At 49.7% G+C, this 16,912-nt stretch overlaps 1 protein-coding gene and 1 non-coding gene across 2 annotated transcripts in view; one reads left to right on the forward strand and one right to left on the reverse strand.

Moving 5' to 3' along the window:
* Window positions 1-663: 663 nt before the first annotated feature.
* Window positions 664-16,912, forward strand: part of GMCL1 (germ cell-less, spermatogenesis associated 1) — a 22,491-nt gene continuing 6,242 nt past the window's right edge. Inside the window, exons 1-10 of the mRNA XM_017837274.1 lie at window positions 664-854; window positions 2,308-2,431; window positions 4,615-4,711; window positions 5,043-5,140; window positions 5,621-5,733; window positions 8,552-8,617; window positions 8,784-8,868; window positions 9,056-9,146; window positions 9,313-9,453; window positions 14,106-14,175. Coding sequence (XP_017692763.1) covers window positions 664-854; window positions 2,308-2,431; window positions 4,615-4,711; window positions 5,043-5,140; window positions 5,621-5,733; window positions 8,552-8,617; window positions 8,784-8,868; window positions 9,056-9,146; window positions 9,313-9,453; window positions 14,106-14,175 — 1,076 coding nt within the window. The remainder of the gene's footprint in view (window positions 855-2,307; window positions 2,432-4,614; window positions 4,712-5,042; window positions 5,141-5,620; window positions 5,734-8,551; window positions 8,618-8,783; window positions 8,869-9,055; window positions 9,147-9,312; window positions 9,454-14,105; window positions 14,176-16,912) is intronic.
* On the reverse strand, window positions 8,032-8,103 carry TRNAE-CUC. Its single transcript has one exon. It is a non-coding gene; the product is annotated as a tRNA-Glu (tRNA).

Genomic DNA, 16,912 nt, shown 5'->3' on the forward strand with positions numbered 1-16,912 from the left:
CAGGCTTGTGCAGCTCTGACATGAATAAATGTCCCTCTTGAGCGTGTCATTACTGGAGCGTTGCAAAGGCGGTGAAGAATCCCATTCTTTGCAGACACGGGGATCCCGCAGTGCTCTGAGCTCTGGCAGCTGCAGACACGCAGTGCTGGGGCACTGCAGGGCTGAACGAACCCACACAGTGGGAAGGGTCTGATCCCTGGAAAACCCTCCAGGATGGGCCATTCACGGAGCAGGAAAATTCCCATTCAAGGGGCAGGAAAAGGCCTGTTCCCAGGTCAGGAAAGACCCACTCATGGAGCAAGAAGGGCCCGTTTGTGGGGCAGGAAAAGGCCCGTTCCTGGCTCGGGAACAGGCCCACTCAGGGGCAGGAAAAGGCCCGTTCCTGGGACAGAAAAAGCCCATTCCCGGGGCACAGAAAGGCCCGTTCCAGGTTCGGGAACAGCCCCGCTCAGGGGCAGGAAAAGGCCCGTTCAGGGGCAGGAAATGTTCCCCGGTCCCCGGAAGCCCGTCCGGGGCGGTCCCGCCGCGCAGGCGCAGAGGCCGCGGCCGCCGCCGGCCGGGGCTGAGGCGCCGCTGCTGCTCCGGCCCCGCTCCCGCTCCGGCCCCGCTCCCGCTCCGGCCCCGCTCGGCGCGGCCTCATGAGGCGGCGGGGCCGGGCCGGCCATGGGCGCCCTGGGCAGCCGCGTCCTGCGGCGGAGGGGGCCCGTCCCGCGGGGCGAGGCGGCGGCGGCGGCGGGCAGGGCCGGCAGGAACGGCAAGAGGAAGCGCGGCGGGGCCGCCGAGGGGCCCGGGGACAGCGACAGCGACGGCGACACCGAGCGGGACGAGCGGCTGCTGCACCTCCGGGGCCGCAGGTCTGGGGGCCGCGGTGACCCCGGGCGGGACCGGGCAGAGGGGGCGGGGGGGCAGCTCGGGGGGCACCGCGGGGCCCCCTCGGGAAGGGTTATTGAGGTTTTCTGATTTAGGCTTTTTTGAGGGTTTTGGGGGGTTTGTTTGTTTGTTTTGCCGGAGCTGGGGGGGCTCCGGGCCCCGCTGCCCCCGGAGAACGGGGCTGGTCCCCGCTGAGTGTCCGGGGCTGACGCACTCCGTGAATGGTTTATCTCAGAGCTGTGCTGCCCCGGCTGCTCGCTGGAGTCCCACAAAGCACAACAGCTACGGAGCTTTTTACTGTTCATACGTTCGAGCAAAAAAAGGAATTAGAGCTCATTGGCTACGAGTTACACGGTTTTCTTATTAATTAGTATTCCAGTAATCTGCTGGTTAATGATATTTTCTTTTCCAATACATCCACGTGATTTTCATTTAAAGAAAAAAAAAAGATGTTTACATGTACGGGTTCTGCGGTTGAGTCAGTATAATTTAAACACTGTGCATCAAGACAGGCAGCTCTTTCTTGGTAAATTAAGTTGTGACTAATTATCCCAAGGCTGGCAGTGAGAGTTTTGGGGGTCAGGCCACTCTTTGGGGTCAGGGGAGGCTCTGGGGTGCTCGGGGGATGTCCCAGCACCAGCAGTTTTCCCAGATTTTCCCGGTTTCCTCATTTTGACTCTTATTTCTCTATTTCCCTTCAAATTTCCCCAAAATGTTCCCCCATTTTTGCCTCAAATTTCATCGATTTTCCAAATTTTCTCAGATTTCTTTATATTTATTTTAATTTTTCCCAAATTTCCCAACATTTCCCTGAAATTTCACCAATTCTCCCAAATTCTCCAAATTTTCCCCCAAAGTTTACCAAAACTTCCACATTTTAATCCAGAATTCCTATAATTTTCCCCAAATGTACCCAATTTTATGAATTTCCCCAAGCTTCCCCATTTTCCCAAATGTGCCCCAAACTTCCCCATCTTTGGCCCAATTTTCCCCATTTTTGCTCAAATTTTTCCATTTTCCCCTAAATTCCCCTGATTTTTCCTCAAATTACCCCATTTTCTCAGAATTTTCCCCAGGTGTTCCCATTTTCACCAAAATCTCCTAATTTCTGCTTCTAATTCCCCTAATTTTCATCACTTTTCTAATTTGATGAAATTTGGAGAATATTTTGAGAATACCTTGGAATTCTGGGTAATTCTGGACTTCCAGGGGGATTTAGGGCCAATTTTATCTCCTTTTGGGGCCGATTTGGTTCAATTTCACACTATTTCAGCAAATTTTGGGCAAATAGTGGCACAGGCAGGGAGTGGGGAAGTGGTGCCAGCCTGGGAAGGACATGGCAGGGAAAATCCTGGGCTTGAGACCCACTGCAGCTGCTGTAATGGGACAACTGGAAGGAGTGTCTCACTGTTTGTTTGGTTTGGGTTTTTTTACTAGGAAAAAATTGAAAAGCACATCGAAATACATTTATCAGACTCTGTTTTTGAATGGGGAGAACAGTGATGTCAAAATCTGTGCTCTGGGAGAGGAGTGGAACTTGCACAAGATTTATTTGTGTCAGGTAAGTGGCTCCTTTCTAAATCCCAGTAGGAACTGTGCTTTTAGTAAAATAATGTCTGGGAACTGTGAAGTGTGACTCGAGATTTATCCTTTTTTTTTTTTCTCCCCTTTTATTTGGGACTTTCACTCTTTTTGTAGATGCAAACAGTTAACCAGCTCCTGTTAGCAGTGTTGGGAAGCAGAGCTGCATCTTTGTGTTTGAAAAACTTCTCTCTCTTCCTGTGTAATTTTTTTTATTCTATTTAATTTATTTCATTCTTAGTCTCGGTGCATCCTCTGTGAAAACAGTCCTGAAACTTGTCTTTGATGTCCTGAGAACATGTTCCTGTTTGCTGAACAGGTGGCTGAGTGGCTCTTGTGGTGTGAACATTCTGTCAGGGCACAGGAGGCACTTCCAGGCGGGATTTGTGGAGCCTGTGGTGCCCCAGTTCAGTGTTCCTGTCCCCTGGGCTCGGGTGCTGCTGGCTCTCTGTGCTTGGTATTGGTTGGTAGGAGCCCTCAGGAAGGATTTCTTGCAGCTGCCTGAGGAAGGTTTGCACAGGAGCTCTAGGAAGGAGTAAATCTGAGTGAGAACCTGCCCAACACCCTCTGTGTGTACAGACCTCTCCTTTGGGCCTGGTTCAGGTGCAGTGCTCTGTGCTTGTGCTTGGGGAGCACAGAGGTGCTGTTGGCTTTGCTGTGTCCTCTGTGTCACAGCTCCTGTGTCACAGGCTGTGGCAGGAGCAGAGCTGGCAGGCACAGCTCCCTCTGCCCCGTGGATGGGCACAGCACTGGTGTGGCTCAGGCTGCTGGTGCTGCTGGTGTGTTCTGTCACTGTGACTGTGGGTGCTGCCTGTCGAGTTTGCTCCTGAAACCTTTGCCTGGGTTGGTGACTGAAGTTGGGTGTTAAATCCTCCTGTGGATGCAGCTGTATGGCAGGGTTTGAAAACTGTGACTTTGCAGAGGCCTCGCTGTAGGAGTGATGTTTTTTGGGAGAGGAGCCTCAGGGGAGTTCAGTGTTCTCATCAGGCAGGTCCTGTTTCAGGTCACGCTCCAGCATTGGAATTATGTTACTGTGGGTAAAATAGTTTTGGAGGTTAGAAATAACTGCATGTAAATGACTCTTTTAATGCTATTGTGACTCTGAACTGCTGAGCAGCCTTTCTGAGCCTGTTTCAGCTCCCCTGGTCCCTCAGTCACTGCCTTGAGCCGAATAAAGGACAGTCAGGTGCTGCTCTGACTGTTCACAGCAGCTCTGAGAAATGGGGGATTTCTGTTCTCTGATGCTGTTACTAAAATTATAAATTCTTATGCAAATGGGGAGTGATCTCCATGGCAAAGCTGAGGCAGCCTGGTGAGGAGGGTGTGGTTAGTGAGGTCCTGGGTTTGAGAGGAGTGTGTTGTGTGCCATGGTTAGGGATACACTGAGGGTACAGAAATACTGACCTCATCAAAATAAATCAAAACTGGGGCTTGTGTTATTTGCTGCCTTGGGCTGAAATGCTGAGTGAAGAGGTCAGGGAATGTGGTACAAATAGACTTTATTTTTTTGATCTCTCAGGTAAACTTCAGTGATAGCATCTCATAATGGGCACATCTGCTGCTGGGAAGGAAAATCAGGAACCCTAGTAGAGCATTATCTTTCCCTTCATTTGGATGGAAACCTCTCAAATTCTAGTTTTATGTGCCTTACACTTAATAATAAAAGGTATATTGCTGTAAATGGTGTATGTGTCTGTGTCCTTGGTATGAGACTACAGCCTTGTACAGTAATTTGTATGTCTTGCATGCCTTTCTTTTATTTTTTCCCCAGTCCCCAAACTGGCATTCCCTAATGCCTGCAGGATTTGTTGTCTGCTGGTAACATCAAGGACTTAGTTCTTGGACTAATTCTGCCCCCACTGGTGGTGTGGTTTGTAGGAAAAGAGCTTCTGTGGCTTTTCTGGCCTTTTAAAGCTCTTTTCTTCGGTCACACACATGTAGCCCAAATTTTCTGTAGGCATTTTCAGTGTCAGAAACAGCAAATATAGTTGGCCCCTTTTGAATCTGTCAGAATGTTTAAGCTTGTGAAAGTTCCCTTAACACAGTTTGTTCTGCATAAAGGTAAATATTAACCATGTTTTGTTCCATGTGCTGCTTTTGGCACTTCTATTTGGGATGAAATCTCTTAGCCGAGTTCTTTTTCTCTCCTCTTCCCTCCTACAGTCAGGCTACTTTTCCAGTATGTTCAGTGGCTCTTGGAAAGAATCCAGCATGAACGTCATAGAGTTGGAGATTCCTGACCAAAATATTGATGTAGAAGGTAAGTGGGAACCTCTTATTTTAACAAAGCCCTGAGGGCAGGGGTTAAGTTAAACCTCGTGATCCTCAGAGGTGGCACTTGTATTTCTCTGTTTCACAGCTCTCAGGGTGTACTGCAGGGTTTGTTTAACTGGTGGAAGCTCAGTGCTGGGCTGGGCACTGCCACAGCTCGTGTGTTCTCTTGGGGGCTCTGGGCTGGTCAGCACTGGCTGTTTGTCCAGAGCAGAAGAGGTCACAGAGAAGGTGTGCAGGGAAGAGGTTTGGTTATAGTTCAGGACTCTTTTGATGCCCCGTGCTCACTGCTCTGTCTCTGGCTCCTGTTCCCTGTGCAGCCCTGCAGGTGGCCTTTGGCTCCCTGTACAGAGACGACGTGCTGATCAACCCCAGCCGCGTGGTGGCCCTGCTGGCAGCAGCCTGCATGCTGCAGCTGGTAAGTCAGGAGTGCCAGGGTCTCTGTCTCTGTGAAGAGAGGCACAACAGTTCATAAAATCCTCGCCAGCATGTCCTGTTTCACCCAGAGAAATGAATCAGCTTTTCAGGCTTAGTGGGAAAAAACCTAAACACAACGCAGAGGGTTTGTTGGAAAGTGCTGTGGCTAAGATTCAGGTGTAGATTAAGTGCTGCTTTGAGTCATATCTAAAAGTAGATTAAAATAGGTTTTGCGGCTCGTTTGCTCTACCCCGAAGACATTCGTCACACTTCTCTTTCGTGGGAAATATTCTTCAGGCAAGTCTGTGTTTCTGGGGAGCAATGGTTGAAATGTTTTGGGCAGCGTAGCACAGGTCACTGCAGCCTGGGGGACTCTGGGGGTGGCTCAGGCAGGAAAATCCGCATGAACTGCACAGTGCCTGACATTTCCTGTTGGGAAATAAACACTCGGAATGCCTGTGGGTTTTTTGCCTCCCTGCAGGATGGCTTAATCCAGCAGTGTGGTGAAACAATGAAGGAAACCATCACCTCCCAGACCGTGTGTGGGTACTACAACTCCGCGGGGACATACGGGCTGGACTCCGTGAAGAAAAAGTAAGAATTCCTGTCTCTGAGCTGCTTTGGACATGGCTAATGATCAGTGAGTTTGCACACAGTACAATAATGCCCAGGTTAATTGTTTTATTAGAATAGAATTATAGAATCATGAAGGTTGGAAGGGACCTTTAAGATCATCCAGTCCAGCTGTCCAACCAGCACTGCCACTTTAACCCCTAAAACCTTAGCACCCAGTGCCAAATCCATACACCTCTTAATTCCAGGGATGGTGACTCCACCACCTGCCTGGGCAGCACATTCCAGTGCCTGACTACCCAAACAGTGGAAAAATCTGATCTGAATCTCTTCTGTCTCAGCTTAAGGCCATTTCCTCTGGCCCTCTCACTGCAGGCACAGCAGAGAAGAGCAGTCCCCACCTCTCTACAACCTCCTGTCAGGGAGTCGTGAGCGATGAGGTTACCCCAAGTCTCCTCTTCCTGAGACTAAGCAAGCCCAGCTCCCTCAGCTGCTCCCCAGCAGACGTGTTTCCTGGGTCCCTCAGAGCCCTGGTGCCCTTTGCTGCCCACGCTGCAGCACCTCAGTGTTCCTTTGGAAGTGGGGCCAGACCTGCAGGCAGCACTCAAGGTGTGGCCTCCCCCGTGCCGGGCACAGGGGACAATCACTGCCCTGCTCCTGCTCCACACTCTTCCTGATACAGGCCAGGATCCATTGGCCTTCTTGGCCACTTGGCCTCACTGTTGGCTCATACTGAGCTGGCTGTCAAGCAGCACCCCCAAGTCCCTTCCTGCTGAGCATCTCTCGAGCCACTCCTCCCCCAGCCTGGAGCTGCAGGGGTTGCTGTGACCCAAGTGCAGGACGTGGCACTTGGCCTTGTTGAACCTCGTGCCGTTGTCCTCGGCCCATTGATGGGGTCTGCCCAGGCCTGTCTGCAGAGCCCTCCTACCCTCCAGCAGATCCACGCTACCACCCACCCTGATGCTGTCTGCAGATGTCCTGAGAGCACAGGTGACCCCCTCATCCAGATCCATAAAGGTGGGAAACAGGACTGGCCCCCAACCAGCCCTGGGGACGCTGCTGCTGATGGGCCCCATCTGGATTTATGTCCCTTCCCCACAGCTCTCTGGGCCTGGCCATCAGCCGGTTTGTTGCCCATCCAAGAGTCCGCCCACCCCAGCCATGAGCAGCCGGTTTGTCCGGGAGATGCTGTGGGAGATGGTGTCAGACACTTCACTGAAGTCTGGACAGACACATCCACAGCCTTCCCCTCATCTGCTGGGCGGGTCACTTTGTCAGAGAAGGAGATCAGGTTGGTCAGGCAGGACCTGCCTTTCGTGAATCCACGTTGTCTGGGTCAGGCTGTCCTGCCTGTGCCGTGTGATGGCACTCTGGATCCCATCCACCACCTTGCCTGGAACCAAGGTCAGGCTGACAGGCCTGGAATTCCCTGCATCATTCTCCTGACCCTTCTCGTAGATGGGTGTTACGTTTGCTGCTTTCCAGTCAGCTGGAACTTCTCCAGTTCACCAGGACTGCTGGTAGATGGTTGAGAGTGGTATGGCAAGTTCTTCTGCCAGTCCCCTCAATGCTCTGGGGTGCATCCCATCAGGGCCCATGGACTGGTCACTGCCCATCTCCTCCTGGATTACAGGGCCTTCACTCAGCTCCCCATCCCTCACTTCCAGCTCTGGAGGCTGAATATCCTCAGGACAACTGATCTTGATATTAAAGACCAAGGCAAAGAAGACATTGAGTACCTCAGCCTATTCCTTGTCCCCTGTCACTGCATCACCCTCTGCACTGAACAAATGATGGAGACACTCCTTGACCTTCCTTTTGCAGTGTATTTGTAGAAACTTTTGTGTTGTCTTTAACTGTAGTGGCTAAATCAAGTTCTTGTTGGGCTTTGGCCCTCCTAATCCTTTGACAGCTGCCCGCTTTTGGCTTTGCTCATCCTGTTGTTGAGGTTCTACTGTCATCAACTCCCTTAAAATCCGTGCAGATTGTGGCAGGTTGATTGGCCTGTGCTGTGACTGAGGCAATTACAGTAGTAAGGACAGTATGTTTGGTCTTGAGTGTGACAGTGAAGTATGGCCAGTCTTCGCGAGCGAAGATTTGGGAAAGGTCATTAACCCTTCGAGCCTGCGCAGTGGATTTTTTAGGTGAGACACAGCGTGCGCTGAACTGAGCCCACCCTTTAATCCTGAGGTTCATCTGCCGGGGCCGAGCAAGCTTGGACAGTGGCAGTGAGGTCCTCAGGACGTAGGTTTGTTTAGAGTGACCTTCTCTTAGATGGATTGCCTCACAGGGCTGACGAGCTCCATCTGCCTGGGGGAGTTCCCTGACCGGGAATCGAACCCGGGCCGCAGCGGTGAGAGCGCTGCATCCTGACCACTAGACCACCAGGGGGCCCCCGACGGTGAAGTAACACATGATCACAGATTGTTTCATCAAAAAGTGGCTTTAATATGCAGAGTTCAAGCTGAACTTGAAATGAGGAGGGCTAATGCCACATTTGGGAGCAGAATGTTGGGAGCTCCCACCTGCTTCCTTGTGCTGGGACTCAGTGTGTTCTCAGAGCTCTGCGTGGCGTTGACAGTCCTTGGAATTCTGCTTGTGTTGTGCCCTTGAAGAAACTCAATGCACCTTTAATAAGAGCTTCAGAAAATCTCCTGGCAAACTCCCAGTGTTTGAAAAAACTCTTTTTTATATTTTTATGCATTTCTGGCTTGGGTTAAGGCAACATTTCCCAGTCCTGTGGGGCAGCATCAGGCTTTGTGAGCCTGAGCACCTGTTGCAGGAGTGTTGACATACAGGAAAAACAAGCAAAGGTCTTAATTCCTTGCTTTCCATACAGGTGCCTTGAGTGGCTCTTGAACAACCTGATGACCCACCAGAGCATTGGACTCTTCAAAGAACTCAGGTACTGGGGCTGCACTTCCCCCACAGGGATGAAGGACAATCCCTGCCCAAGTCTAGAGCTCACTGCAAATCGTTTTCTGGGCTGTTGCTGGTTGGTTGTTCCCTGTCTGCCCTTCTTCCTTTTCTCTCTTCTGTCTCACTGACCTGTTATGGTTGATTTTTTTCAGCATAAACCTTATGAAGCAGCTGATCAGCTCCTCCAACCTGTTTGTGCTGCAGGTGGAAATGGACGTGTACACTGCTCTCAAAAAGGTACTTCCCAAGGGGCTGCTGGGGCTTGAGGCAGTGGAACCTTTGTGGGATTGAGTGGAAGTGTTTAACAGAGTATCAGAACCTCTATAGGAATGAATGCACTATGGAAATATCTCTTATTGATGCATGGATCACTTATTTAAAACCTTCTTCCACTGACTCACTAGAATTTATTTGTTTTTCCCAGTGGATGTTCCTTCAGCTCGTGCCTTCTTGGAATGGGTCTTTCAAGCAGGTGTTGACTGAAGCTGATGCCTGGTTCGCCGAGCGCAGGAGAGGTAGGAGGAGTTGCCTGGCCTTGGTTTGGGGCTTGAATGCAAGTAATTTCTTAATTTTAGTGGCCCATAATATCGATCTCTGATCAACAAGTAAAAACTCAAATATAAATAGGGGCTGGCAAATGTTGGGGAGAACAAGTTGTGATGCAGGTGCTCTGTGTTGCAGAGTTTGGGGGTGATGTTGCTTTCCTGGAATCAGCCCAGGGAAGTGCATTCCTGCCCGTGTTCTCCCACCTGAGGCTGCAGTACATCATCAGTGACCTGGCCTCGGCCAGGATCGTGGAGAGAGATGCCCTGCTGCCCTCAGGTGAGTGAGTGCTGGGCACAGCCTGAGGCCTCTCCTCGGCTCTTGGGGTGGGCTTGGGGCACCTCACCCCCAGAAGGACATGGAGGGGCTGGAGTGTCCAGGGAAGGGAGCGGAGCTGGGAAGGGGCTGGAGCAGCAGGAGCAGCTGAGGGAGCTGGGGGGGCTCAGCCTGGAGAAAAGGAAGCTCAGGGGGGACCTTCTGGCTCTGCAAGTCCCTGACAGGAGGGGGGAGCCAGGGGGGTTCGGGCTCTGCTCCCAGGGAACAAGGGACAGGAGGAGAGGGAACGGCCTCCTGCTGTGCCAGGGGAGGGTCAGGCTAGATATTGGAGAAATTCCTTCATGGAAAGGGCTGTCCAACCCTGGCACAGCTGCCCAGGGCAGGAGTGGAGTCCCCATCCCTGGGGGCTTTAAAAGCCATGTGGATGTGACACCTGGGGACATGGTCAGTGGTGGCCTTGGCAGTGCTGGGGAATGGTTGGACTCGATGACCTTAGAGGGCTTTTCCAACCCAAACCATTCCATGATTCTACTGAGCTGATCCCATTCTGTGTGCCTTCCCCAGCCTGTCCTGCCCTGGAGTCACTGGGAAGGGTTCAGTGTGGTTTTTTGTCTTACTGTTCACGTGTTTCCTTCCAACATCTGTTTGTGGCTGGAGATTCAGCAGAAGATGAGTATGAAGATTACAGGCATAAAAGCATTCTGCTGATCAGTCAGATTATCACAGTACTCTGCAGTCAATACATTATCAAAGTTTAAATGATCTCAGAGTCCCAGAGATGCAAAAAAGGTCTTTTGCTTTTGAGAGAGCAAAACTTCCTGAGACTCAACTGTTTTCTAGCCATTACTTTCTAAGAAGAGCTGAGTAGGTTTTGATAGGATTTGGAACAATACCTGAAAATGAAGACCAAAAGCACACGTTGCTCTGAACTCTTCTTCTCTCTTCCAGGACAAGTGATGTTTACTGACAGATTTAGGATAATTTGGGGCAGAGAGGATATTCAAATATATTGCTCTTGACGTTTTATTTGCACTTTGACTTGTATAAAATACATCCCCCTTCTAGGACCGTGTGCTTTTTGAAGCCCAGAGAGGGAAATGCTCATGTTATTGGAGATTGCTGCTGTTACATCACAGTATCACTGGAAAATGAAAAACCCCTTCTCATCTTGCTGCTGAAATCTGAGTGCCCAGATCTCTTTTTCCTGCTCAGCAGCTGTGTGAACCTGGCTGCTCTTGGATGAATAAGGCTGGAAATGGGTTATCAAGCTGGGCTCTCACTTGAAAATGTTTTCCCACTATCATTCCTCTCTCGTATCATGGGAAACACGTGCCCCTCCTTCTTCTTCCTTTTTCTTTTTTTCTCCCTTCTCTCAGCCAGGTCAATTGTGCTCCTTGTAAGTGTTTGGAACTCTCGTGCTCCCCCTTTGAATTTGGCTCCTGGTGTCCTTGTTCACATTTCCCTCTGGTCAGAGTTCCCTTGTCAGAGCTGAATCCTTGCAATGATTTTTGCATCTTAACTCTGCCAGTTTTCTCCTGGCTGTCGCATACAGAGTTTGACATGGGTTTAAAAAAGTATAACTCTCCATTCACGTGTGTCTGTGATGTCTGTGTGTGGGTGTAATAACCACATGCCAATTAAAAGTGAATTTATTGAGCTGTTCATCACTTTTATTTGTAATTTCTTGACATTGTGTTCTTGTCACCTCTCCATACTTGAGATATGAAGTAGATAAGTCCACTCCTGCAGCACTGGGGGTCACAGTGGAGCCCTGCCTTATGTAAATGTTTAACCTGTCTTTGAATTATGCTGCTATAAAGTTAATTTTTTTTCATCTCATGTTGGCTTTTCCCTTCATGCTGCTGTAGATGTCATCATGATGCTGTGATGCCGAGTTGGGATGTTTCCTTTGAAGCCTGATGGAATTGTTAGATCCTCCTGGCTTTCCTTGCCATTGAGCTGGTGTAGGGTCACTTCAGTTTGCCTTTCCTGTGCTGCCATGTCCTGTCTCTGCCAGCAACAACTTAATCATTCTTTGTGGCTGAATGTCTGAACAACTCTGAGCTCCTCTCTGTGCCCCTTTGAAATGTTGGAAAGATGTTCTCAGAAGCTGGATTAGGGCTCTCTGTGCCTGTGGGGAGGGAGCAGGGCCTTTCCTCCCCAGAAATCTGCCCATCTCTTGAGTGAAAATGAAGTGACTGCTCAAAGGGACTGGCTTTCCCTCCTTCCAGTTCTGGTTTAATTTAGTGCCTTAATAGCTGGAGAAGAGACTGTTTTCTGCACTGGGTCTTGTGAAGTAGAAGAGGAAGGAACTCTGTTGTCCTGTGTTCAAAATGCCCCTCTCAGGGTGTTCTTTGAGCATCAGGGGGAGGCAGCACTTCCACACAGGTGGGAGTGGTCTGCTCTGGTGTGCCCAGAGCACACTTGCTTGACCTCCAGCAAGTGATAACATTTTGTTATGCATAAAAATCCCCAAAGAACAGCTCTGAGCTTTGATATGTGATATTTTACATGATCAAGTGATGTATAAAGTAAATAGAATCCATCTTACTTCAGAGTGATGTTGGTAAAGGTTATAGGCACAGTGCAAAAGTCATTATAAAGAATAACTTTGGGTTAATGACCCTTTAGATCCTTAATTTAATGATGATAGAGGAGAACAACGCACTGTTATGAAGTGCCTTTGTCAGCATGTGAATAAAATGTTGCAAACCAGCAATTTGCAGGAGCTACACTTGATTGCCATCTCTTACCGTTTCTATGGTTCTCACTGCCCAGCTCTGGGCTGGGCTGGGCTGGGCAGCCTTCCCTTGCTGTTCTTCAGGGAGTAAATGTTGTGTCAGTTCTCAAACCCAGAAGCCTTTTCCTGTGTGTGTCAGAGGAAGGATTCTGGCAGGACTGACTGCAGCTCTGAGGCTGATTTGCTGGTGCTGGTTGAGGCAGCAGGAGGAGTTGTGTCCCGGCTCCCGGGGTGTGCAGAGCAGTGCTGGTGCAGTGCCCTGCCGTGGCTGGGTGGCACTGTGGCACAGGGGAAGGAGGAGCAGCTCCTGTGCCAGGAGGATCCCAGAGCTTTGGACTCGCCAGCCCTTGTAATCTCTTCATTCCAGTGTGCAGCCAAAAGCTGTGTTCAATCAAAACTGTTGCTCTTCCTTTGCAAGGAGGTTTAGATAAATCCTGGGGCTCACTTTGGGACAGGCTGCCAGCATCCAGCATTTGAGGGGATGCTTCATAGCTGAGAGTCTGCAGAAGGGGGACTTTGCTGGGGACCATGTGTTCTGGTGGAAGTCTTTTAGATAATTCTGGATGAAATTCCTCTCGAGGTAAAGAAGGAAATCACACTGAGTAGTTGAAAGTAATGCTGTGATTATTTATTTATTCACTTTTATACCCTCTGTGTGTGTAGGGCCTGCAGGAGAAAACTGAAATTCTGTGTTAGGAGTTCACAAGACTGTTCTTTGGGCAGGAAAGGTGCAAGAGGCAGAAGTACATAATGTGTCTGTGTGAGCACAGTGTTCATTGTTCTGTTTTACTTGGTGACTTCTGAACATTTCCTAAGCTGTGCTTTCCTTCTTAATGTCTAGAAATTAACAGATGAACTGCAGTTGAAATATGAGGTATGAATAGATACATACACATAAACAAATAGAGAAGATGCTCTCCCTCTTGATTTGCTTTTATTCCTTCCCTTCTGACACCTCCATTCTATGGCCCTTCCCTGTGCAATTTTCCTTAATTCATTTTTACACGTTGTTGTACTTCGATGAATTCCCAGTTTGCTCCTGTCACAGTCTGAATTCTCACTCTAGAGTCAGTAGGACAAGGGCTGGTTGTAATTTTTCCTTCTGGGAGCTGTAAGTCGATCTCAGCCATGTGATCTCACCCCTCCTCCCTTCTGTCCCCTCCATCAGCTCCTGCTTTGGTTGTAGTCCCAGTGGTTCTTCTTCCTCTCACCCAACCCATTCCCCCAGTGCTGGTTCTCATCCATGACCTTGCCCCTGTTCATTATCTCGACTGAGAACTTCTTGCACCCTGTGCTCTTGGTGCCTGGGATCCCCTCTGTGTAACTGCCTGACAAACTGTTTGGGTTTGTTCTGTTTTATCTCTCGTTGCAACATTAAATTAACAGAACTGATAAAATCTTTGTGTGTTCTCCGAGGAAGACATGAGTTGTGTTTATTCCTAGCAGGGCACAATTTCTATTTGTTTTACTATATCTGTGCTAAGTCACTGTTTCCTTTATCCTTGATTCTGTTTTCTTCTTGTGTAACTTGTGTAAAATTCCACTGGGGATTCAGAAAGCAGCATCTTCTCCCAAGGGGTTGTTAACAAGCTCCTTGGCTGAACAGAGCTTTGTGTGCTGAGAAAACGTGTTGAGTTGCATCACTTTTTGAAGTGGTGAATGTTTGAGGAGATGAGCATAGTCTGGAGTTCCTGCCTGTTGGTTGTGGATGTTTCTCTGTATCCCTTCTCCTGTGGTTGAGGCTGGAGCTGGAGAACACAGGGAGCTATCAGGGGGTTGGTTGCTTAGGCCATCCAGCTAACAAGTGTAACTTCATTATTTTAATGTCATTTTATTCCTCTATTTCAAATGTTTATGACCATCTCCACTCCCAGCAGCAAAGACAACAAGCTTATTTATTTTTTTTCAATTTTAGAATGGCTGTCGTCTGTTTACAAACAGCAGTGGTTTGCCATGCTCAGAGCAGAACAAGACAATGATATTGGGTAGGTATATTACAGGCTTCCTTTTCTTTCTTTCCTAAATTAGAAACCTTCCTCATATAAATTCTGACATGATTAATTTGGGAGTTTACATTAAGGGGGGGAGGAAGCATATTTCAGTGGTTTTTGGGGGAGTAAGGATACTTTAGTGGTTTTAAACTGTTGCTCTCTGTGGGGCTGCCTGTTCCCTTGGGCTCCCATCCTTTAACCAGCAGAACTCTGGAAAACTGGTAGAGTGGGACCAGAGGGCAATGCTGGGTGGGGGACACACATTCTGTATTTTCTGTTATGTTGGTTAATGCTTCTCACCAGCACTTTGCTTTGCAGTGAGTGTCCAGGCTGCAAAAGGGTCATTTCTGAGCCTTCCCATTCCAGGATACTTTGGGAACAGTGCTGCAGATGGGGAGGCCTGTTCTGTCCTGGGCTGGGTGGGCAGGAGGCTGGGGGGCAGTGGAACTGTGCTGGTGCAGGAGGCAATCCATCCTTTTTTGTTTGTGCAGGGATAACTTCACAGTAACCTTTGTTCCTACCCCTCCCATCCTGGCCCCCCAGGCAGTGAGCAAGGGCCCAGCACCCTGTCACCTGTTCCCCCATTCCCCTCTCCTTTCACAGCCTTTCCCCTCTCAGGGTTGTGTTTGACATCTCTGCCAGCTCTCCAGCTTTCCTCAGGCAGGGCATCCTTCTCCACTGCTGAGACCCCATTCTCTCCATAATCCTGCAGTTTTATATCCCATCTTTTCTCCTTCCTAGACCACATGCTGCACAGTGTTGGCATTGCCTTGGCAGTGAGGAAATGCAGCTGAGCTGGGGAGGTTTGGGTTGGATCTCAGGAAAAGGTTCTTCCCCCAGAGGGTGGTTGGCACTGCCCAGGCTCCCCAGGGTTTGGTCAAGGCCCCAAGGCTGCCAGAGCTCCAGGAGGGTTTGGACAGCACTCTCAGGGACAGGGTGGGATTATTGGGGTGTCTGTGCAAGGCCAGGAGCTGGACTCGATGATCCTGGTGGGTCTCTTCCAGTTCAGCATATTCCACGATTCTCTGACTGTGGAATTCCCTGCCAGCTCCCATGTGTAGGGGGTGTTTCCATGCCCTCCCCAGGGCTGGGCTGGGCTGGGCTGTCCTGTGTGTAAGCCCTGAGTGGTGTCTGGGATGCTGAGCCTGTGCCTGGCAGTGGGTTGTGTGTGATTAGTGTGTGTTACACGTGTGTGTGTTCCCCCAGCTGTTCCCCTGCCTCCTGCTTGCTCTTTGCCACATTGCCATGAGCCAAGTCCCCTGAGCTCTTTCCAAACACCAGAACTGTGGCAAAATGCAGCTGGGGGAGTTGTCCCTGTCTTTCTCTTCTCTCCTGGTTCCTAAAGTGCTTTGTGGAGAATAAATGCCAGGTCAGGCAGCTGCAAAATGTCTGTAACCTTCCAAAAACCAGCAAACCCGGTGGTTTATTTCTCCCAAAGCTGTGTCAACCCAGTGTGTGGAGATGGACAGGTTGGGTTGTGACGGGAGAGTTCACTGATTGATCACAGGCTGGAAGGTGTGAGAACCACTGACCTGATCTGAACCAGGGGCCGTGTGGGTTGGGGCAGTGTTCAGTTCAATCATCATCATGGCCAGGCTTCACAAACGAAGATTTGGGAAGGGCTCTCCCCACATTTGTTCCAAGCACGCTGGTGGCTAAAGAGGCCAATACGAGATAGACATGTCTGGTTGCAAAAGACAGAGCAGAAAGACTCCTTAGGTGGTAAATTCTGCAAGGCACGATTCTTTCTGCGTTGCCTTTTCTCCTCAAGGGTGATCCTGCTGCGTTCTCAAAGGCATCAGCAGCGTTATAGATGGGGTGTCTCCAGACCTCCCGATTGGAGGCCAGAGCAGACCAGTTCTGATGATCAATATGGCCAAGGCTGAGATGTTGTTTCAGGGAGTCCTTGTATCTTCTCTTTGGGGCTCCTCTCTTGCAGCAGCCGGTGGCAAGTTCACCATAGAGCAGGATCTTAGGGAGGGGGTGGTTGGTCCTTCATCCTGGAGCCGTGCCCTGCCCAGCCCAGCTGTGTTCTCAGCAACATGGCCTCAAAACTTGTGACTGCTACCTGTTCTAGAACAGACGGATTGGTCACATCATCTGACCAGTGGATGTTTAGGATTGTTCAGAGGCAGCGTTGATGGAAGCGTTCCAGGAGTCGCAGGTGGTGGTGGTAAATGATCCATGATTCAGATCCATTTAAAAGAGTAGACAGCACTATGGCTCTGTAAACACTGATCTTTGTACTTTTCTTCAAGTGTTTATTTCACCAAACTCTTTTATGGAGTTTTCCCAAAGCTCTCTATGCCTTTGCTAACCTGTTGTCTATCTCCCCATCAATCTTATCATCTGAGGAGATGAGGCTGCCTGGGTAATTAAACTGCTGGACTGATTTGAGCACTGATTGGCCAATGGTGATATGGGGATGATGGGGAACTTCCTGAGGTGCAGGTTGATGGAGAACTTCTGTCTTCTCTAAGCTGACTTCCAGCCCAAAGAGCTCAGCAGCCTCAGCAAAGTAGGATGTTAAATGCTGCAGAGCTGCTTCTGTGTGAGCGACGAGGGCGGCGTCATCAGCATAGAGCAGCTCCTGGACAAGATTGTTTAAGGTCTTGGTGTGGGCCTTCAGTCGCCTTAGGTTGAAAGGGCTTCCATCAGTACGGTATCGGATGTAGATCCCGTCCTGACCAAGACGTCACGTGTGTTACATGTTCATGACCCACCGACCGTG

Source organism: Lepidothrix coronata, unplaced genomic scaffold (genome assembly GCF_001604755.1).
Source record: "Lepidothrix coronata isolate B3197 unplaced genomic scaffold, Lepidothrix_coronata-1.0 Scaffold301, whole genome shotgun sequence".
NCBI classification, from domain to species: Eukaryota; Metazoa; Chordata; class Aves; order Passeriformes; family Pipridae; genus Lepidothrix; species Lepidothrix coronata.